Below are 21,831 nucleotides of genomic sequence, written 5' to 3' on the forward strand. Positions count from 1 at the left end.
ATTTGTGCTATAACAACTGCCTGTAATTGGTGCAATTGAGAATATGGGATGAAGACATTTATAATTAGCCTTTGTTTTTCAGCCAGTATTGCTAGCAATGGAGGTACCAGAAGATTCTATAGATCTAGGGATGTGGATAATGGAAAGGAGAAATGTAACTTGTTTAAACTTATTTATTGTAAAAAATAACAAAAAGTACAAAACAGAAATCATTATGAATATAAAAATAAAATCAAGTAACAAATCTCATTCTATCTACACAAGAAAAGTAAAGTAAGATTGGACAGATCAATGAAGAGAGTACAAAAAGATTTTGGTTGTAATTAATACAACAAATTAAAATAAATAAAATGACTGGAATTTCATTACATTGCAAATAAGAGGAGCACTATATAAAAGTGGAGGAAAGGATCCAGAGTTGGTAAACTTCAATTCCTCCCTCACACGCCGATATTACCATTAAGAGTGATCTTAGTAATTTTGAAATTTTTGACATTTCATTTGGAAGAATCCGAAATGGAGTATCTGTTGAGCTTCCAAATATCCTCTGCTGATATGGAACTTTATGTTTATCTTAATTGGTTGGTTTATAAAAAAAAAACAGCATAAAGTCCTAGTCATTATACTATATACTTCTACATGTACGATCTTACAAATAACACACAGATAGTAAATATAAAAATAAGAGATTAATAAGTACAAAACGGTATAAAAATAATAACAGTATAAATAGTTCAACTGCAATGGAGTACAAAAGTATGTATTAAAGCTACAAATTAAGAAAACCTTACAAATATTTTATCAAATTAATAGCATATATAAACTATCCAAAACTTGACAAAGAATATATTCCTGACGCTCAGTTACTAAACGGGAATGGTTTCCGTTTTTACTTAACTTTACAGGTAAACTTGAGTCATGGAAACACATCGTGCAGTGATCTGAATCCCTGCTGCACTGTTTCAATTACTGTCTGCAGATACAGCATTGTGGCAGTCATTCCTGAAGCAAAACTTCCATGCAGGTGTCTTCTGCAGTGAGGTAAATAGTCCCTCTAGGGTCATACGTTTCATAAACAATAAAAAAAAAAATGAGGATTGGTAACTTCAGAGGAAGCAAAAGAGAAAGCAAAATTTCAGAAGGTTTTACAATTTCGATGTAATACGATGCTTAACCCACATGTATCCTACGCCTTTGCTCATATTCTTCCTTATAGTTCACCAAACAACACTTGGTGACCCATCCTTTCTGACTATCAACCTCACATTTTTCGGCAAGGGCTACTTTTGCAGAATATCATGTAGATTTACCATAACACAGTGGAGAGTTGGAGGTCTAATCTTGTAAACTCGTCACCGCTGCTATGGAGGTGGCCCAAAGGAATCAGTAGCTTATGTCTCCCTGTTGCCGATAGAACATGTAATACCAAGTTTCAACTTGCAATCTGGAAGTTTAATGTGGCCGCTTGATGATTCAATAGAGATATTGCTCCAGTAGGGCATTGCTTTGTCGACAATGGGCGATTCTTCGAAGTTTTAGTTTTCTTGAATAAGCTGTCAACATTTTGTATTTTCCAAAGAGTATGGGATCATTGTCATGAAGTAACAAAGGATTGGAAGTGGAGGGGGAGTTCGGCTTCTCTGATTGTCCTGAGAGTAGTTGTTACTCGCGCTTTATCTTTTCCTTGGCTGCAGCAGGGAGTCCTGTCACGGTAGTCTGATTAAAATTTACTTGTCAGCTGACAATTTACATCTTCGAATTTAGTCCTTCGAAAAGTCACTCACAGATTGTTTGGTGTTACCAACGTGGCGCAGTAAAGCGCCATTTCACTTGCAGTTTGCGAACAGTGTAGTGTGCACACATAACCAGTTACGGAGTACTTGCTGCTGCCCATTTGACTGTCGCCGACAGCGCGCTCTGTCCTTTGAGTCGAGAAGCAGCGCTGCGTTGTAGTGTCAAGTGATCGAGGTCAAATAACAAGTAGTTTTAATCAGAGCGTAGCTTGTCGGCGTGTTGCACTGTTGTCTTTTACGTGAGGAGGTGGCGCGGTGGGCGCTCAGAGCACGTGCAAGTTCTCGCAGCTCTTGCTCTTGGAGTCCCTCGCCCACACGCGGCCCAGCAGGCCTTTCACCTTGAGCGAGGTGGAGGTGCGCGCGCCGCGGTAGGGCTTGTTAGTACCGCAAGACACCGCTCCGCCGCCGCCGGTGCTGCCGCCTGCCGGACTCCTCCGGCTCGACCTCTTGCGCAGGAGGTCCCTGGCGCGCTCCGGGTTTTCGCGCTTCAGCCGGATCTGCGTCAGAAGTCCCACGAGCAGCTCGTCCACGTTGTGGTTGATGGCCACCGACGTCTCGATGAACTTGCAGTCGTACGATGTCGCCATGCTCTTCCCCTCTGTGAACATAATGTTGTTACGTGTGTCAATCTACTTCATTATTTCAGAAACAAGGTTTATCTGCAGCAGGGGCGGGCAAGGAATAGGCTCGCAAGCCTTGCCCTCTCGCGAGCGCTCACCCTAGCTGGACACTTTCCCCATCGCCGAGGCACGCTGTCTGTTCACGAGGAGGGCGAAACTGCGAACGCCCTGCATTTAAATGGCAATGCAGTCGCACTGCTTGCGAATTGGTTTTATATTTCACATTACTCAACGACATAGATCATCGAAACAAATGTTCAGTATTATTTATTTTTGGAGCGCTAAAGATATAATATAATTTTTATCTGGAACAAACTGCCGGAGTGCGGACAGATACAGATTGTTTCACAGATTGTCACCAACAGCTTGCCACGTAATCGTGACATATTTATTTTCATAACCAAAGAAAGATATTTCGTACACATATGTTGATCGAAATATTGTAGCACTTTTGCAAACTCATTACAGAGATGTGGAAGCTCTACAGAGGAAGACAATGGAAGCCTCATTTCACATAAAAGAATTTGTCTATAAAATGGGAATTGTATTGAAAATCAATCAGTTACATCTCCACATACACAGAGGCACTTTCACCGGAAACAGCAAATGGTGCTGAAGACAGCTGGAAACATGTAATATTTGTAGTGTCTTCAAAAAGTTTAGAAAACTATACTCGTAATTCTTTCAAGGCCACAATGGATTCTGCAAACTTCACCTTTTCCTTAACGTCAATGAGTTTAGTGAGCTGGACTGTGTTCATCAGAATTTGTCCCTACTACAGTGCGATTTTCTTTTTAAATCCATCCCAATCAAATCAGAAATAAGTCGTTTCACACCTTGCTGTCCATTCTGGATGTTCTAATTTTCGTTCCTGCACTCCTTTTTCCTTCATAAATTTAACAAGAGTCGGTTTTAAATAGAAAAATCATTCCGGGCATGCCCCTTGACTTAACCAACTTACTTTCAATCCCATCGAAAACTGTTGTAATTGACTTCAGAAGTTTACTGCTCACACCACGAATTTCTTCTTGTGCTCCATGCTTAAGAATTTAGCAAAGAGTGTTTCTTGATGTACGGAACAATGCATCACATCTATAGTCCGATCCACGAACGATGGCAGTTCGCGCATGTCGAGGCACGGACGGGAAGAGCATTGTTGACGATTTGAAGCGACAGTTGCAATACGCGCATGCGCGTGCTTTCCGGTCGAGAGACGAGTATATCCTGCAAATTATGTCTCTCGCTCGCTTATGCAGAATTTATCACTTAGCACCATCATCAGCGATGACTACTCGCAACAAATGAGATAGAACAACTCGCTACGATCACGTTTAATGCTCGTATTAGCTACGGCATTCAGGGCAGAGCGCTCAGAACACTACTGAACGTTGACTGGCTGTCGGAGTATGGGCGATGCAGTTGCGCACAAGCCTGAACTCGACCGCCGTCGTTCGTGACTCCAACTATAGTGATCGTTTGTAATTTTTTGCTCTTTCATTGTCAACTAAATATTTAAATTGTTTTTAGATGGTATTGTAATTCGTTTCACAGCAAATCTGCAGTACGCATCGATTATGCGACTGCACAATAGATATTGAGAATTTTCATCTCTCTCTTCTCTCATTCCCATTAATTTTTAAAACTTGTGACAATATATTACCCTTTTTTGCGAAAGTCAATTAGTTCTGCTCATGTCCTCCACACCACGAACAAATAGCGAAGCGTAAATAGCGCTGGCAACACGATTGTACCAAACTGTGGACAGTTGTGCCGATCGAAAAGTGTCAGATCGCAATATTATATGAAATGTCGAGTTGTATCGAGGACTTGTGATAAGCATGAAGCAAAGCCGAGACAAGCCGGGCCTCGTCCCGCACACCTGGGACGAGTGCGGTTCGACACGCCGCGGCTGGCCCTGATCGACAGCTACCGCCGCTGCATCCAATACAGCGCCAACCAAACACACTGCTCCGTAGACCCATCCACATGTCCTCATATCAAGTCTCATCATCTTCATAGAGACGTGAAATTCCGTCCCACATGTACAGTAATTAATACCATCCCACGTATTTCCCCAGGTGAAAATTAATCCCAAATAAAACTCGACCTCAGTGACCACGCGACAGATTCACACCCTCTGTACCCTCCTGCAGCTGAAGATATTGTTCACTTCGTCACACTACTCCTGAGAAATCTCACATCCTACTCTCTTAGCTCCAATGACACGGCAGCTGCAAACAACCCCACCTCTAGAACTGTTCCATCCTATCACCCACGTCCCTCCCTTAAACATTCCATCCACTTAGGTTTCCAACCCTCACTGCTACCCAACCGCAATCCTGACCAAAGTAAGACACTGACCACCCACCTCCATCCATTTAGTACTTTCTCCATACACATACAGGTCCCATTTCTTTCTCACACTTACTGATAGCTGTCACAATAGCAGTCTCGCACATAAAGAAACAACACGAATCTCACATGTTTTGAAAAGAAAAATTACCTTGTCACTTTTTGAAATCTACGGTTGAAGAGTGGCTCATTGGGTCGTTGCCAGCGCTATGCAATAATAACAAAGAAATAAAAACTATCGTCTGTTTTATGCCACAGTCAGCCCTATCCCATACTGAAGCCTCCATTTATCTATCCATAGAAGTTTCGCCAGGGTCCGTTTTGTCTCGACTATTGTGCTTCATTTTCCCTGATTCTCCAATGGTTAACTGAGAAATCTGGAAAATCGAAAGCAAAGCTCTCCAGTCTGACAATGTCGCAATAGTCAGTCCCGACCGACCGCCTTAACGCCCTCTGCCAATGGCCTCATTCGCATGTTGTATGGAGGGGCATGGGATCAGCACGTCGCTCTTCCGGCCGATGCCAGTTTCCCAGACCTTAGAGTCACTGCTTCTTACTCAAGTAGCTCCTCAAGTGACATCACGAAGCTGAGTGCATCCCCTTTTTGTCCTCCCACGAATCGCACCCCGGCTCCTCCGCATAGCAGTCAGACACGCTGACCATTGAGTTATGGAGATGGATGGGGTTGGTGACACGTGCTGGAGTAGACTATCTGTTCAAAAGTACTCAGACTCGCTGTGTAATGCGGAAATGATCATTAGATATCACGAGAAGCGGACCCGGCACTTAAAAAGGAGGCAGGGCCAGTACACTGCAATAGCAGAAAGGGTAGGTCAGGAAAAGCCACTAACTTTGAACATGGACTAGTCGCTGGATGTTAGCTGAGTAATAAATCCATCAGAGACATTTCAGACTTTCTAAGGGTGCCCAAGTAGCCTGTTGGTGATGTGATCGTGAATAGAAAACACTAAGGAATAACACCAACACCAGGCATATCTCAGGTACTGACGGACAGGCACTGTCGAGCACTGCGAACGGTGGTTGTAAAAAATCGCATGATATCAGGAGGAGGAATCATTCGTGAGTACCAAAGTGCTGGCAACAGTGCAGCCAACACAAAGTGTTAAAAAGATGGAGTAAAACAGTTGAGCACCTACTCACAAGGCACGCATTTCTCAAGCCAGTGCTGATCGAGTTCGAGGTGGTATAAAGAGAGACATCACTGAACACTGGATGACTGGAAACGAGTGATTTGGAGTGACGTCCTGTGGCAGATACCTGGAGTAAGGTACCTGCCATCATGTGTAGTGACAACAGGTGAAGTACGGAGTTGGTGGAGTTACTGCATAAGGGTGTATTTCGTAGTTAGATTATGGTCTGCTTATTAGCCTTAAGAAAACGCTAAATTCGGAAGGATGTGGACACATTACACAGCGTTGTGTACCGTGTGCAGTAGAGGAACAGGGCGGACACGATGACTGTTTGTATCAGCATGAGAAAGCACCCTGTCAAGAAGCAGCATCTATGAGACTATGGTCTGTGGATAATAACATTCCTGGAGTGGACCGACCTATCCAGAGTCGCGACCTGAATCAAATGGAACACCTTTAAGATGAGTTAGAACGCCAGCTTCTTTCCAAACCCCGGCGTCCAACATCACCACATTTTGTGGTTTCGGCTCTTGAGGAAGAATAAGCTGCCATTCCTCCACAGGCTTTCGGACATGTCCCAGGAGAGTTCAAGTCATCATATTTATGATTGGTGGACGCACCCCACTTTAATGTCCGCTGATAGCTGTCCGGATACTTTTGATCAGATAGTATTTTGCGAAGATGCAGAGAGAACGGGCCTTAAGACCAGTGTGTGAGAAGCGCGTCCACTGACCGTCGGTGGTGACGGTCCTGCTGCGCACGAGGTCCGTCTTGTTGGCGACCAGGATGACAGCCTTGGTGCTGATGGAGTCGCTCTTCCAGAGGCACTGCAGCACTTCCTCAGCCACCCGGAGGCTTCCGCGATCCGCCGTCGAGTAGACGACGCAGAACGCGTGCGGGTCGTACGTCGTGACGCAGTTCTCCGGCTGAAACGTAAGAGACAGGCACTTACAGCACAAGAGCGTGGCATGAACTTCAGCAACAAACTAACATCATTGTGTCGTCCTCAATAAATCTTTCCCTCTTCACCTCAGTGTGCAATGTTTCCAAACTTCGTGTCAGATTTAAACTATGTTTTATTTACTACACGCATACCTAAAGGTGTGCTACCTAAAACAACATCAGATCTTAAGCTTTCATTGTTTATCACACCATTTTACAATTTTACTAGCAGAGAGATGCGGCATTGCACAGGTATTTATTTATTTATAGCCGTGCGTCCACGCCCGTGCCATGCACCGTCTGGCCTTGAGCTTAATGTGACGTTGAGGGCATGTGACGTAAGGAAAGTGCACAAGATTTTCCCAAACTATTCGTTCAAATTAATACAGTGGCTGGAGAACATCAAAACAAATACATTGAGTTCTAGTACATATGGTGCCTGTCGGCGATTTCTGATGCTAGGAACGGTTTACACGAAGGTAATTCCTGGCATGTTGGTAATGGCATCACCAGCGACGGCAGTTCTAGCGACGATTTCTGTTTCCAGAACGGTTGATCCATCGATTCTCGAAGTTGGCTCTTAGATGATTCCTCATAGCAATGTTGAACTGGACTAGCGCCCCATATAGTTCCGGGAACATCTGTTCCACGAAGATGCGATATCTCCGTCCGTTGAGGCAGAATGGAACAAGGTGTGGTCCCCTCAAACACAGCCGTTGTAGTGAGTAGGTGGTGATTCCTGCGAATTAATTGATGTGTTTCCAAGCAGACCTCAGAACCAACCATCCGTACGCAGAGCAGTTTTGAATGTCAGTACACATTCCCTGTCAGCGACGGCGACGCAATAGCTTACGTCAGCACCACTAACAACATGTTCCGCAATATTGCAGGTTGACTGCAGACACCACATAATTCTTATCGAAATACATTTGTTTTGATGTCCTCTGCATCTTGTATGAATTTTAACGAACCGTTTCTGCCGGCCTGAGTGATCGAGCGGTTCTAGGCGCTTCAGCCTGGAACCGCGCGGCCGCTACGGTCGCAGATTCGAATCCTGCCTCGGGCATGTATGTGTGTGATGTCCTTAGGTTAGTTAGATTTAAGTAGTTCTTTCTAGGGGAAAGATTACCTCAGATGTTAAGTCCCATAGTGCTCAAAGCCATTTGAACCATTTTTGAACCGTTTCGGGAGACCCTGTATAAGAGGAACAGAGGTGAATAGTGAATCATTTTAACGACGACAGGGGTCACAAATGAGGAAATCCACTGACATGAGCGACTCTGGCAAACAGCACGTTATTTTGGCCCTGCGCCTGGGAACTGACAGCTCAGAAACGGCGAACCTGGTCGGCTGATTGCGTACTAGTGTCGTGAGCGTCGGAAAGCACGAGAAAGCGACAAGGCGTAGGGCGGTCATGCGACACCACAGAATGTGGAGGTCGGAGGCTTGCCCGTTTTGTAAAGCGTGATAGGCGACGATCTGTCGCAGATAAGAAGACAATACAGCGCCGGTGCAGGCACAACAATATCGGAGCACGACGTTCAGCACACAATGTAGAACACGGAGCTCCGCAGCGGACAACAGACAATCCTAGGTGCTCGCGCGAAGATTCTTAGAAACTGAGCAGCTGACCGCCCAGGTGAACTTAGGGACGACCAACAGTGTCTCCTCAAAACAAAAATTGCTCCTATAGTAGCAAAAAATGGATCAAATGGCTCTGAGCACTATGGGACATAACATCTATGGTCATCAGTCCCCCAGAACTTAGAACTTCTTAAACCTAACTAACCTAAGGACATCACACAACACCCAGTCATCACGAGGCAGAGAAAATCCCTGACCCCGCCGGGAATCGAAACCGGGAACCCGGGCGCGGGAAGCGAGAACGCAACCGCACGACCACGAGCTGCGGACCCTATAGTAGCACAAAAAGGTGAATATGTCCTGGGCATAGGGACATAAAAGAAGGGAATTTGCTTTCCGACTTACCTGGCGGCTTCAAAGAAACTGAATCAAAACATCTTGACATATTCGCGCTTTTTCACTGCTTAGCGTTAGTACCCGTGTCTTGTAATATAATGCATATTGTCAAGTAAGGAACATGACAACGATGTCATGTCGTATAATACTACACATGCCACAGTGTCATCCAACAAGGCGTTTGTCAGGTCGTGCATCATGATACAACGGGTTATTTAAGTTGCGAATACATGCATCCCCACTCTGGGATACTTTCTATTATAAATCCATTCCCAGTCGCATATACTTCGTATTGTAGATGCATCTCACTCTCTAGAAACACAAAAATTTGTGTTTACTTGTTCTTACATAATTCACCATACATATAATGGGGCCTGTGTTTAAGAGAGCTCACTGCACTGGGGAAGCAGGATTATAAAAAAGCACAAATATGTCAAGATCTTTTCATTTGAAGGTCTTTGAAGCTGCCAGATAAGTCGAAAATATAATTCCAGTCTTTCAAATCCCTAACTCTGCCCAGGATATATTCGCCTTTTTTGTGCTAGGACAGGCGCATTTTTCATTCTAGCTCCCTACTTGTACTCTTCCATAATTTTGACATTAGACCGCCAAAGCTCAGCAAACCGATGTTCATTTTTGTCGACTCGGACGACGACTGATCCAGTACAGGTCTTTTTTTGTCATCTTCCGAACCTCGTTGCTTATGTCGTAGGAACGGATAAAGCTTTCACAAAAAACAGGACGACCTTCTTACAAAATTTGAACCTATTCGCACAAGTTTAAAATACAGAAGTGGCACGCGTATAAGAATTCTAAATAAATAAATAAATAAATAAAAATAAACGTGGTTTGTGCACATAAAATCCGAATGAAGATAGATTTTGAAAGAGAGTTTTCAATTTTATCGTAATAATGCATTTTTTATTTATTTGGTTCACTTTAAACCATTTCTGCGCATTCAATTCACGTAAGAACGAATTTCACATACTACATTTAGCTCGAATTTAAACAGTCGCAGACTAATGACCATAGATGTTAAGTCCCATAGTGCTCAGAGCCATTTAAACAGTTGCATCTCGACAACGGACAAAAATACTGAATAAAAAAAGAATCGTTTTTACTTTATGCATTTATCTACCTTCGTGCAAAGTTTGAAACAATTCGTACAAGTTTAAAGGACAGAAGTGGCATGCCTCAAAAATCTCCCAGAAAAACGTGCTTTTTGCACGTAAAATCCAAACAAAACAAGATTTTTTTAAAACAGTAATAACTTATGTTAGAGCAATGTCGGATATACCGGTGGCCCAAATTTGAAGCAAAAAGCGGAACCACCTCCTTAAAATACTTGGTTGTTTACTTTTTGCCAATTTGTACTTGTATTCGTTGCTTACTATGCTGATAAAAGTCAATTTTGTGAAAATTTTTAAAATTAATTTTGTTTTATGTTGTTGGAACTCGAAGGGTTAAGGAAGTGGTCATAATCTGTCGGGTTATCAGTGTATATCTGGGTGACGTAACGAGGACTCGATCCGCAGCCGTTCCAAACAGGAGTCCCGTGTCTTACCAACGCTCCTCTTCGCTCAGTATTGGAAAATGAAAGGGCAGGAAATCAGCTGCGCAATCCAATCTTTTTGTCCAGAAATGTAGAGGGGCAAACCTAGTTATAATTGCACACGTTCACTGTAGCACGGACTACCTGCTTCTGTACAACGGCTCTCAACGCGCAGTGCGTCATCGTCGGCTCTTCGCCGCGGCCCGCGGCCTCAAAAATAAACGCCAGCCTCGGAGTCTTAGTTTACCTTCCATATATCCGCGGCCGACCATATTTCATAGGCGAGTAGCACGGGAGTGCGGTTGTGCGCTCCATATTTAAGCTGCACCAGGAGCAGCGGCATCGGGGAGAAAACGGATTCGTTCGCGGCGGGTTCCGTCCCGGCAGTATTAAACAGGTGCCCCGGTGTGTTCGCCGCAGTAAATCTCCCGCGCTGCTGATCCCCGACTCTAAATTTAATTTAGCTGGAAGTACAGAAGTACGAGGTACAGATCAACACTTATTCGTTGTTGCCGAATGCTCGAGAGAGCACGATGTTGGTAAGAAAGAAACGAGGAGGATGCACAATTGAAAAACAGGTAAATAACAAAATCTGTATTCATTTTCCACTCTACAGTGTATGTATAGTGAGTCAGTTAACTTTTTGGAGTATTACATGTTAACCCGTCTTTAGATAAAGGGCTCTTCCCAGAAAAAAAGAAGAGGCGTTTAATAGAAACGAGACGCAGTGTTGACTCATCTAACAGCGAAACAGAACACTACGCAGAGTGCCACAGAATCTCAAAGCAAGATAATCGGCAAAGTGCTTTCTGGACTACGAATTTATTTAAGACTGAGCACATTCTGATGTACGCTGTCGAGTCACATTAATGTGACCACCGTCTATGTTCGAAATCAACGTGTAATAACCACCGACAGACGGCCGGTGGCAGCACTAGCAGCGGAGGCTGTATAAACCGTGTCGAAGAGACCTGGAAAACAGTGCAGTCACTGTCGTAATGCGGAAACGGAATGATTTATCTGACATCCGAAGGGACACGATCATTGGCTTTGGAATAAGGACGGAAACATTTCCGAAACGCCTAAGTTTGTAAGCGGTTCCCGTGCCACTGTGGTTAAAGAACATCGTGCGTGGCAAAATGGTGCTATCCAAAATCGACGCGAGGCGTCCGTGGTGCATCACGGGCCACAGGTGACAGGGGTGAAGGACGGCTGCGGAGCTGTGTACTGGCTGACCCCCCAGGTGAACCTAGGGACGACCAACAGTGTCTCCTCAACGACCGTTCAGCGAAAGTTGCCACAGCATGCGCCTGGTTCGTGCACCCATGCTGACTGCTGCTTATCGGCGACGAAGGCTGCTATATGCACGCCAATACCGCACTGGACGCCCAGTGAGTGGGGACACGTCGCGTCCGAAGATGAATCACGTTTTTTGCTCTATACGGCGTCAAACGTCTGAAAGCAAATATCCTGCAACAACGTCGGAAGTGTCCAGACCGGAGGAGAGTGCGTTATGGTCTGGGGAATGTTTTCGCGAAATACCTTGGGTGATGGCATTATTCTGGAAGGCACAGAGAATGAATATAAGTACGCAGCTATCCTTGGGGACCATGTCCGCCCCTACTTGCAGTCTGTTTTTCCTCGGCACGATGGTATTCACCAGCAGGACAATGCAACGTGTCACACAGCTCGCAGTGTACGCGCGTGTTTTGAAGAGCACCAGAATATGTTTACCGTACTCCCCTGACCATCAAACTTACCAAATCGAGAATATGTGGGACCACGTCGATCGGGCTGTTCACACCACTGATCGTCAACCTAGAAACGAGCCACAGAATGAACCTCAGTGCTTATCTTCCTGCACTTCTCACAGTGGTCCGTTCTGCAGATGTTGCTTATTCAGGCTTCTGACATGTCAGCACACTTTTTATTTATTTATTTATTTATTTTATTTTGCGTATGGCAATACAGCGAGAATATTTAATAAAGTACAACAATACGTAAACGAAATGTATAAAGCAAAACAATGTGTAAATAGTACATGTGTAAAAAACAAGCAATAGCACAAAAGGATAAAGTACAAACACTCGAGACAAATTAACTACACGTTAAAAGCTTGGCAAGCCTGACTAGAAACTCATTCATATATTTAAAGCACAGCCAGTCCAAAGCAGAGGGTTTCATACATATAACCTCAGAGACAGGTCCGGCGTATCTTCTTAAGGGGCATTCCTCAATAATATGGCGGACGTTCTGTTCTGGTGCTCCACAGTCACAGGCTGGCGAGTCGCATAGACCCCACTTGTACTTACATGCATTGCATCTGATACGGTTTAATTTAGTCCAGGTACATCTCTTCACGTCAAAGCCCGATGTTTCCAGAGTAGGATCTTAGATAGCTTGTTTATTAATTCCAGAATCATTCCAAAAGTGCCGCCATTGCTCCTTGATGTCAGGTTGATGTTCTTGTGTATTAACCCATATAGGCTTCCGCGACTTAAAGCGGATCGATGGTATTTCGTTCAAAACATCATGGATTGGTAGATTCTGTGGGTAATCTGAGTCATGAATTTTTGACCAATCTCTTACTGCTGCTTCTTGCCTTCTCAATTGTGCAGGTGGGATATTGCTTAGAGTGTGCAGCCAAGGGATTGGGGTGGATTTAATAGTACACGTATCTATTTTGTACGAGCTGTAAATAAATAGTTGCCACAATTAAAGTTCCAACCCTCGTATATAGAGAGAGATATCGTGGTCGAACCTTCGAGCGCAAAAATGATCAGTTTGTCAGTGTTTCTCTGTACTAACAGACGCAACATGGCGCTTATATAACGACTTGTTGTCTGCTTTGTTTTCCAGATGATGAGTACGGAGAGCACACTGATGTGGCTCAACAGCGTATTTTTGATGAAATACACTTTTATGCAAAACTTACGGGCGAAAGGAACTTTCGCATGCCGTTTTACTGCCAAATAACACAGCTCGATGAAACTTGGACCGTACATAGAAAGACTTCCTGCACTATATTACAGTAGGTAACTGAAATAAATACGGTGTGACACCAACAGCTATGACACTTTTATTAAAAGACAGTGATTACACCGAAGTCATCGCGTTTTATACTGGTCCTCTGCACATTACAAAAGGCGGGACGCAGTTCTTAAAAATGAGTGTGATCACCAAGGAAGGCAATGCATTCCATGCGTCGTGTTCCCATGCTGACCACAGGATTGGTAAAGAGTTTTTGTGGTGGCGCGCTACATTCCTCCAACTGAGCTGCCGGAAACTGCTGCGTGTGGACGTGCTGCAATGTATCTTCCTTAACGCATCCCACATGTGCTCGATGAGCTTTAATTTGTGGGGACGGGCTTATGGGGTTCACGTCAGCAGCCAATGCGAGCACAGCTTACTGTATAAGATCTGCGATCAGAAGAAGTCATAGTACTAAAACTGTCTTCAGCAGCCAAAGTGTTTTCTTCTTTGCACGCAATTTCCAGCCACACGAGCTGGATTTGAGTTGCAGAGAACTTTAGGACGCGTTTTCTATCCCAAATACATCGAGATTTGCATTTCTGTGATTCATGCTTCTTGTTGCTAGGTGTTACGCAGTACAAGGCATTGCACGCATCTTTTCTATAAGAGTACACGCAACTACACTTACTGGCTGTACTAGATTGGTTGAATACAATTCAGAGACATGCCCAGTATACTACTATTATGTTCAAACCAGCATTCGGGTTGATGTGAGCTTTACTTACTTAATAATACTCCGATGACATTCTTAGGAGACATGACAGTACTGTTAATTCAAACTAGTATTTGTAGTGTAGCGGCGAAACCTCTACAGGCAGTGCTTACCGACATTTCAGAGCAGGGGTGGTCGATGAACGTCAGTTCCGACTCCTCGCCGTCCAGTAGCACACTGACGGACTTCTCTCCGTACTCATCATCTGGAAAACAAAGCAGACAACAAGTCGTTATATAAGCGCCACGTTGCGTCTGTTAGTACAGAGAAACACTGACAAACTGATCATTTTTGCGCTCGAAGGTACAACTACGATATCTCTTTCTATATACGAGATCCCGGCGGAGCTTCGAATCCTCCCTCGGGCATGGGTGTGTGTGTTTGTCCTTAGGATAATTTAGGTTAAGTAGGGACTGATGACCTTAGCAGTTATGTCCCATAAGAATTCACAAATTCTATATACGAGAGTTGGAACTTTAATAGAGTCAACTATTTATTTACGGCTCGTACAAAATACACTCCTGGAAATGGAAAAAAGAACACATTGACACCAGTGTGTCAGACCCACCATACTTGCTCCGGACACTGCGAGAGGGCTGTACAAGCAATGATCACACGCACGGCACAGCGGACACACCAGGAACCGCGGTGTTGGCCGTCGAATGGCGCTAGCTGCGCAGCATTTGTGCACCGCCGCCGTCAGTGTCAGCCAGTTTGCCGTGGCATACGGAGCTCCATCGCAGTCTTTAACACTGGTAGCATGCCGCGACAGCGTGGACGTGAACCGTATGTGCAGTTGACGGACTGTGAGCGAGGGCGTATAGTGGGCATGCGGGAGGCCGGGTGGACGTACCGCCGAATTGCTCAACACGTGGGGCGTGAGGTCTCCACAGTACATCGATGTTGTTGCCAGTGGTCGGCGGAAGGTGCACGTGCCCGTCGACCTGGGACCGGACCGCAGCGACGCACGGATGCACGCCAAGACCGTAGGATCCTACGCAGTGCCGTAGGGGACCGCACCGCCACTTCCCAGCAAATTAGGGACACTGTTGCTCCTGGGGTATCGGCGAGGACCATTCGCAACCGTCTCCATGAAGCTGGGCTACGGTCCCGCACACCGTTAGGCCGTCTTCCGCTCACGCCCCAACACCGTGCAGCCCGCCTCCAGTGGTGTCGCGACAGGCGTGAATGGAGGGACGAATGGAGACGTGTCGTCTTCAGCGATGAGAGTCGCTTCTGCCTTGGTGCCAATGATGGTCGTATGCGTGTTTGGCGCCGTGCAGGTGAGCGCCACAATCAGGACTGCATACAACCGAGGCACACAGGGCCAACAGGGAGCGATCTCCTACACTGGCCGTACACCACTGGTGATCGTCGAGGGGACACTGAATAGTGCACGGTACATCCAAACCGTCATCGAACCCATCGTTCTACCATTCCTAGACCGGCAAGGGAACTTGCTGTTCCAACAGGACAATGCACGTCCGCATGTATCCCGTGCCACCCAACGTGCTCTAGAAGGTGTAAGTCAACTACCCTGGCCAGCAAGATCTCCGGATCTGTCCCCCATTGAGCATGTTTGGGACTGGATGAAGCGTCGTCTCACGCGGTCTGCACGTCCAGCACGAACGCTGGTCCAACTGAGGCGCCAGGTGGAAATGGCATGGCAAGCCGTTCCACAGGACTACATCCAGCATCTCTACGATCGTCTCCATGGGAGAATAGCAGCCTGCATTGCTGCGAAAGGTGGATATACATTGTACTAGTGCCGACATTGTGCATGCTCTGTTGCCTGTGTCTATATGCCTGTGGTTCTGTCAGTGTGATCATGTGATGTATCTGACCCCAGGAATGTGTCAATAAAGTTTCCCCTTCCTGGGACAATGAATTCACGGTGTTCTTATTTCAATTTCCAGGAGTGTAGATAGGTGTTTCAAAGTTTTACTGACCTTTAAAGTAGTCACAAGCATTGTGTATAACCCGTTGCCAGCGATGTGGAAGTCGTACGATACCCTTAGCAGTGCCAGTTGTGTTGGCAGTTCGAGCGGCGCGGTCTATCCCCCGACGAATTTGTAGCAGTTCTGAAGCGAATGCCGTGAAGTGTTTCCTTCAGTTTAGAAACTGAGTTGAACTCACGAGGGCTTAAGTCAGGGGAGTGCAGTAGGTGGTATAGCACTTAGCAGCCTCAAGTCCTGCAGAAAGTGTCACCACTTCTTTCTCTATGCTGTTCATTTTTGGAACACAACCTACGATCAGCTTAGAGGCAGAAGTAATGACACTTTCTGCAGGACCTGACCATCACTTTGCAGGATACTGCTCAAGCACGTACAGTGCAAGCTGTTACTGATTTGTTTGACTGATAGGGCTGCTAAGTGCTATACCACCTACTGCACTCCCCTGACTTAAGCTCTCGTGAGTTCAACTCGGTTTCTAAACTGCAGGAAACATTTCACGGCATTCGCTTCAGAACTGCTACAAATTTGTCGGGCAATAGACCGCGCCGCTTCAACTGTCAACACAACTGGCACTGCTAAGAGTATCCTACGACTTCCACATCGCTGGCAACGGTTTATACACAATGATGATGACTACTTTAAAGGTCAGTAAAACTTTGAAACACTTATCTATTTTGTATGAGCTGTACATAAATAGCTACGACTAATAAAGTTCCAAATCCCGTATAAAAGGAAATGTCCTGACTGATTAACTGGCCCATCATCGCCCAGCCCAAACAGCTAACGACAGAAACTTGAAATTTGGAGAGGGTGTTTGTCTTATATTGCAGGCATCGTTTAATATGGGATTTTTCGAAAATGCACACCTAACTGGCTGAAATAGGGGATGAAAAGTTTTTCGAAAATACAATGACGGAAAAAATTACAACACCGTAAAGTAATTAATGTAGAGTAATGAAATTTCTGGACTACACTCGTCTAGGTAACACATTTAAGTGATTAACATTGCAAAGTCACACAATGTAAGCGCGATAAACGCTGTTGACAGTATGATATACTGGTACTTTAATAACCGGTGTAACCGCCAGACTGTTTAATGCAAGCATGAAAACGTGCATGCATATTGTTGTACAGGTCCCGGATGTCAGTTTGTGGGTTGGAGTTCCATATCTGTTGCACTTGCTCGGTCATTACAGGGACCACTAGTTCTGTCTGCTGATGTCGCTGGAGTTGTAGTCTATTGATGTCCTATATGTGCTCGAATGGAGACAGATCTGCTGATCGAGAGCGCCAAGGCAACATGTCGATATTCTGCAGAGCATGTCGAGTTGTAACAGAGTATGTAGGGGAGCGTTATCCTGTTGGAAAACACTCCGGGGAATGCTGTTCATGAGTGGCAGCAGAACAGGCAGAATCACCAGACTGGCGTACAAATTTCCAGTGAGGGTGCGTGGGATAGCCACGAGAATAGTGCTTCCTTCATATGAAATCGCAGCCCGTACCATGAGTCCAGGTGCAGGTGCAGTGTGTCTAGCACGCAGACGGGTTGGTTGCAGGCCTCCTCCTAACCAACACACGGCTATTGCTGGCACCGAGGCACGACCCGCTTTCATCACAAAACGCAACACTCTTCCACCCTGCCCTCCAGTGACCTCTCGCTTGACACCACAGAAGTCGCATATTGTGGTGGCTTGGTTTCAGTGAATTGCACGCTGCAGGGTGTTTGGCTCGGAGCTGTTTTTGAAATAAGAGTTCTGTAATAGCTCGTTGTGTCAGTGTGGTGCCAGCTACTGTTCAAATTGCTGCTGCAGGCGCAGTACGATCCGCCAGAGGCATACGTCGAACACGACGGTCTTCTCCCTCGGTAGTGCCACTTGGCCGTCTGGAGCCCGGTCTTCCTGCGAGAATACGTTCTCGTAGCTGCCGCTGCCATCATTCATGTACAGTGGCTACATTCCTGCCAAGTCTTTCTGCAATATCGCTTCTCGTAGCCCTATTACACGACCTTGTTCAAACTCAATGAAGTGCTGATAGTGGCGTCTTAAAGGCGTTCTCGACTACAACTTATCACGTCCAACCTCAAAGGTAATTAACGCTCATGAGGGTTACAGCATGTATTTGAAGCAAATTTGATGTGCGTTCTCATCGTGGCGCTACTAGCGCCATTCTTAAGCGTCTGGTGCAAAATCTGACATCATGTTTCAGATGTAGAAACACGTGTAGCAACTTTCGTTTGTGTCGCACAACTCGTTCTTGGTGGAGGGATTTCTTTCCGTCAGTTTATGTCGCTACTAAGGCTATTCGGAAGCTAAAACTACGAAAACTGGTATTTGGTATCTCTGCCAAAAAAAAAAGTTTCAGCATTTCTGGAATTCAATCCTAAGCGGGTTAAAGAACTATAGTACTGGCCATTAAAATTGCTACTTAGCTTTTCAGAGCATTCACACAAGGTTGGCGCCGGTGGCCACACCTACAAGTGCTGACATGAGGAAAGTTTCCAACCGATTTCTCATACACAAACTGCAGTTGACCGGCGTTGCCTGGTGAAACGTTGTTGTAATGCCTCGTCTAAGGAGGAGAAATGCGTACCATCACGTTTCCGACTTTGATAAAGGTCGGATTGTAGCCTATCGCGATTGCGGTTTATCGTATCGCGACATTGCTGCTCGTGTTGGTCGATATCCAATGACTGTTAGCAGAATATGGAATCGGTGGGTTCAGGAGGGTAATACGGAACGCCGTGCTGGATCCCAACGGCTTCGTATCACTAGCAGTCGAGATGACAGGTATCTTATCCGCATGGCTGTAAAGGATCGTGCAGCCACGTCTCGAGCCCTGAGTCAACAGATGGGGACGCTTGCAAGACAACAACCATCTGCACGAACAGTTCGACGACGTTTGCAGCAGCACGTACTATCAGCTCGGAGACCATGGCTGCAGTTACCCTTGACGCTGCATCACAGACAGGAGCGCCTGCGATGGTGTACTCAACGACGAACCTTGACAAAACGTCATTTTTTCGGATGAATCCAGGTTCTGTTTACAGCATCATGATGGTCGCATCCGTATTTGGTGACATAGCGGTGAAGCGTGTATTCGTCATCGCCATACTGGCGTATCACCAGGCGTGATGGTATGGGGTGCCATTGGTTACACGTCTCGGTCACCTCTTGTTCGCAGTGACGGCAGTTTGAACAGTGGACGTTACATTTCAGATGTGTTACGACCCGTGGCTCTACGCTTCATTCGATCCCTGCAAAACCCTACATTTCAGCAGGATAATGCACGACCGCATGTTGCAGGTCCTGTACGGGTCTTTCTGGATACAGAAAATGTTGGACTGCTGCCCTGTCCAACACATAATCCAGATCTCTCACCAATTGAAAAAGTGTGGTCAATGGTGGTCGAGCAACTGACTCGTCGCAATACGCCAGTCGCTACTCTTGATGAACTGTGGTATCGTGTTGAAGCTGCATGGGCAGCTGTACCTGTACACGCCATCCAAGCTCTGTTTGACTCAATACCCAGGCGTATCAAGGCCGTTCTATTATAATATATTTGTCCAATGAATACCCGTTTATCATCTGCATTTCTTCTTGGTGTAGCAATTTTAATGGCTAGTAGTGTACTTCGAAAAACATACATTCTTTCCGAAACACACTGTATTCTGCAGGCAGTGTTTAACATAATGATAACTCTCTAATTTGAATTTATTTATGTGCTATGCGAAATCGTTAGACGCAAATTTCCACTCCAGCAATTAATTTTTCAGCCGTCTGTAAACTGTGAGGGTGGTAGGAAACACTGGCCTGTGGAGCAGACGTCGTGGAGGGTGCGGACTGGGGCGCGGCTTTGATCCGGTATCCATTACTGCGCCTGTCCCGCTCCCTGAGGGACGGCGTTTCATCTCGCCGCTGCCAACAGCACGCGCAGACACCACCAGACCAGCCAGAGTGGGAAGCCGACCTGGCCGCTCTAATCCCTGCTGGCGAGCCCGGCTCTGGTCCAGGCTGCGCGCCGTGTCGTATTTCCTACGGGATCGCGTGCAGTTCAAAGCCGCCAAAAGGAACAAATCCAGATGTTCGTATCTGCGTGAAAGGCGGAGGTGGGGAGGGGAGGTGGGGAGGCGGCCAAAGTCTGTTACCACAATGTAACATGTCAGTCGCAACTGTTATGAAAGTTCTTGCAGTTTGACAGCTGAAGACGCACACTAGCGCCCCTAAGGGCAAGAAAGCCATTCGTCACTTAACGTCATACGGTGGCGTCCAAAGCTTAAGGATGAAACTAACTTTCGCATTATGCGTCGCTGCCAAGAACACAGTTTGATGAAATTTAGAACATGCGTAGAAAGAAAATACATAAGTCAACTGAAAGAAGTACGCTATGAGATGAACGCAAATAACACTTTTATTCAAAGACGTTAATTAAACTGACACCTTCGCAATTGATGGTGTTCCCCTGGTCATTACAAAGGGCGGGACATGGTTCTCAATAGGTTCTTAATAGGGTGTCTGATCACCACGGGTAGCAATGCCCGCTCTGCAACATTATCCCATGCTGGTCACAAGGTCGATAAGGAATCCTTGTGGTAGAGCGATCCATTCGTCCGACATGGCGGTTGACAACTGTTGGATGGTCGTTGATGCAAGTGGACGTCTCCCCAAGTCGTCCCATATGTGATCCACAGGATGTAAGTGTGGATAATGGGCAGGCCAGTTAATTCACCGAACACACTGTCGCTTCAAGAGCGGTTCCTCTGCGCAATTAATTGCGACCGCGCACTGTCGTCCACAGTAGTCCTCGCCCTTAAAAGACGCATGTCGGGAAGGAGTCCAGTTTCGTAATAGCATTGACCGGCGGATGTGCCGTGTTCAAAGATTTTGAGGTCAGTACGCCCATGCAGTGACATCCCTCCCCACACCGTGACACCTAGACCACCAACATGACCGTATTCGAGACTGCATCACATATGACCGTATGGCGAGAGATGGGAACACGGAATGTTGGTTTTGACGTCAATGTATCATGGTGTGGGGAAGCAAAATGTTGCATAGGCCTACTGATCTCAAAATCCTTGAACACTCTACACTTACTGGTAAAAATTATTCGGACACTGTGCTACATCCGCGTGTGCGTCTTTTCAGAGTGCCTTCGGCCCTGATTTCATTTTGAAGGATGATGCCGTGCGACCGCATCCAACAGCGCAGCTGGGGGAGCTGTTGGAACGAGAGAATATTCGGCGATCGGACTGGCTTGCCTGTTCTCCGGACCTAAATCCCATCGAGCACATTTGAGACGCGCTGGGGAGAGCCAAAACTCATGAATGAAATGACATGGGCTACAGTGTCCTGTTGAAGAAATAGTCTCGAACTACATGTAACTGCAAACTATCCCGGTGAAACCACGAGGATATAAACACAACATTTTATTTATAAGGTGCATATACTTCTTTTGCTGAATGTTTTTATGATTAGAGCTTTCCCTCACACGCAATGATTTTACATGAAGTCTAAAGATTTGCTCACAGTTGCTCCCCACCAGACTTCCCAATTCGCAAATACTGGTTTAGTATAATTAATTCTTTGCCAAGAGATTAATGCGATGGAAATTTCAAGTGTTCGTGGGTCTGATGAAGCAACATCTGAGCAACTGGTTTCTTTTCAGTCAGAAAACACTGTCGATTGTCTTTATCCAACAGATAAATGTGATAGAAATTTCACGTGTTCGTGGGTCTGAGGAAG

General features: G+C 45.8%; 1 protein-coding gene across 1 annotated transcript in view; it reads right to left on the bottom strand.

The window, feature by feature from the left end:
- Positions 1 to 1,915: 1,915 nt before the first annotated feature.
- The window catches only part of LOC126092631 (GTP-binding protein Rit2), a 121,662-nt gene continuing 101,746 nt past the window's right edge, over positions 1,916 to 21,831 (bottom strand). Inside the window, exons 4-6 of the mRNA XM_049908353.1 lie at positions 14,249 to 14,340; positions 6,650 to 6,842; positions 1,916 to 2,391 (exon numbers count right to left, since the gene is read on the bottom strand). Of these exons, the coding sequence (XP_049764310.1) occupies positions 2,057 to 2,391; positions 6,650 to 6,842; positions 14,249 to 14,340 (620 nt within the window). The 3' untranslated portion in view covers positions 1,916 to 2,056. The remainder of the gene's footprint in view (positions 2,392 to 6,649; positions 6,843 to 14,248; positions 14,341 to 21,831) is intronic.

This window comes from Schistocerca cancellata, chromosome 7 (genome assembly GCF_023864275.1).
Source record: "Schistocerca cancellata isolate TAMUIC-IGC-003103 chromosome 7, iqSchCanc2.1, whole genome shotgun sequence".
NCBI classification, from domain to species: Eukaryota; Metazoa; Arthropoda; class Insecta; order Orthoptera; family Acrididae; genus Schistocerca; species Schistocerca cancellata.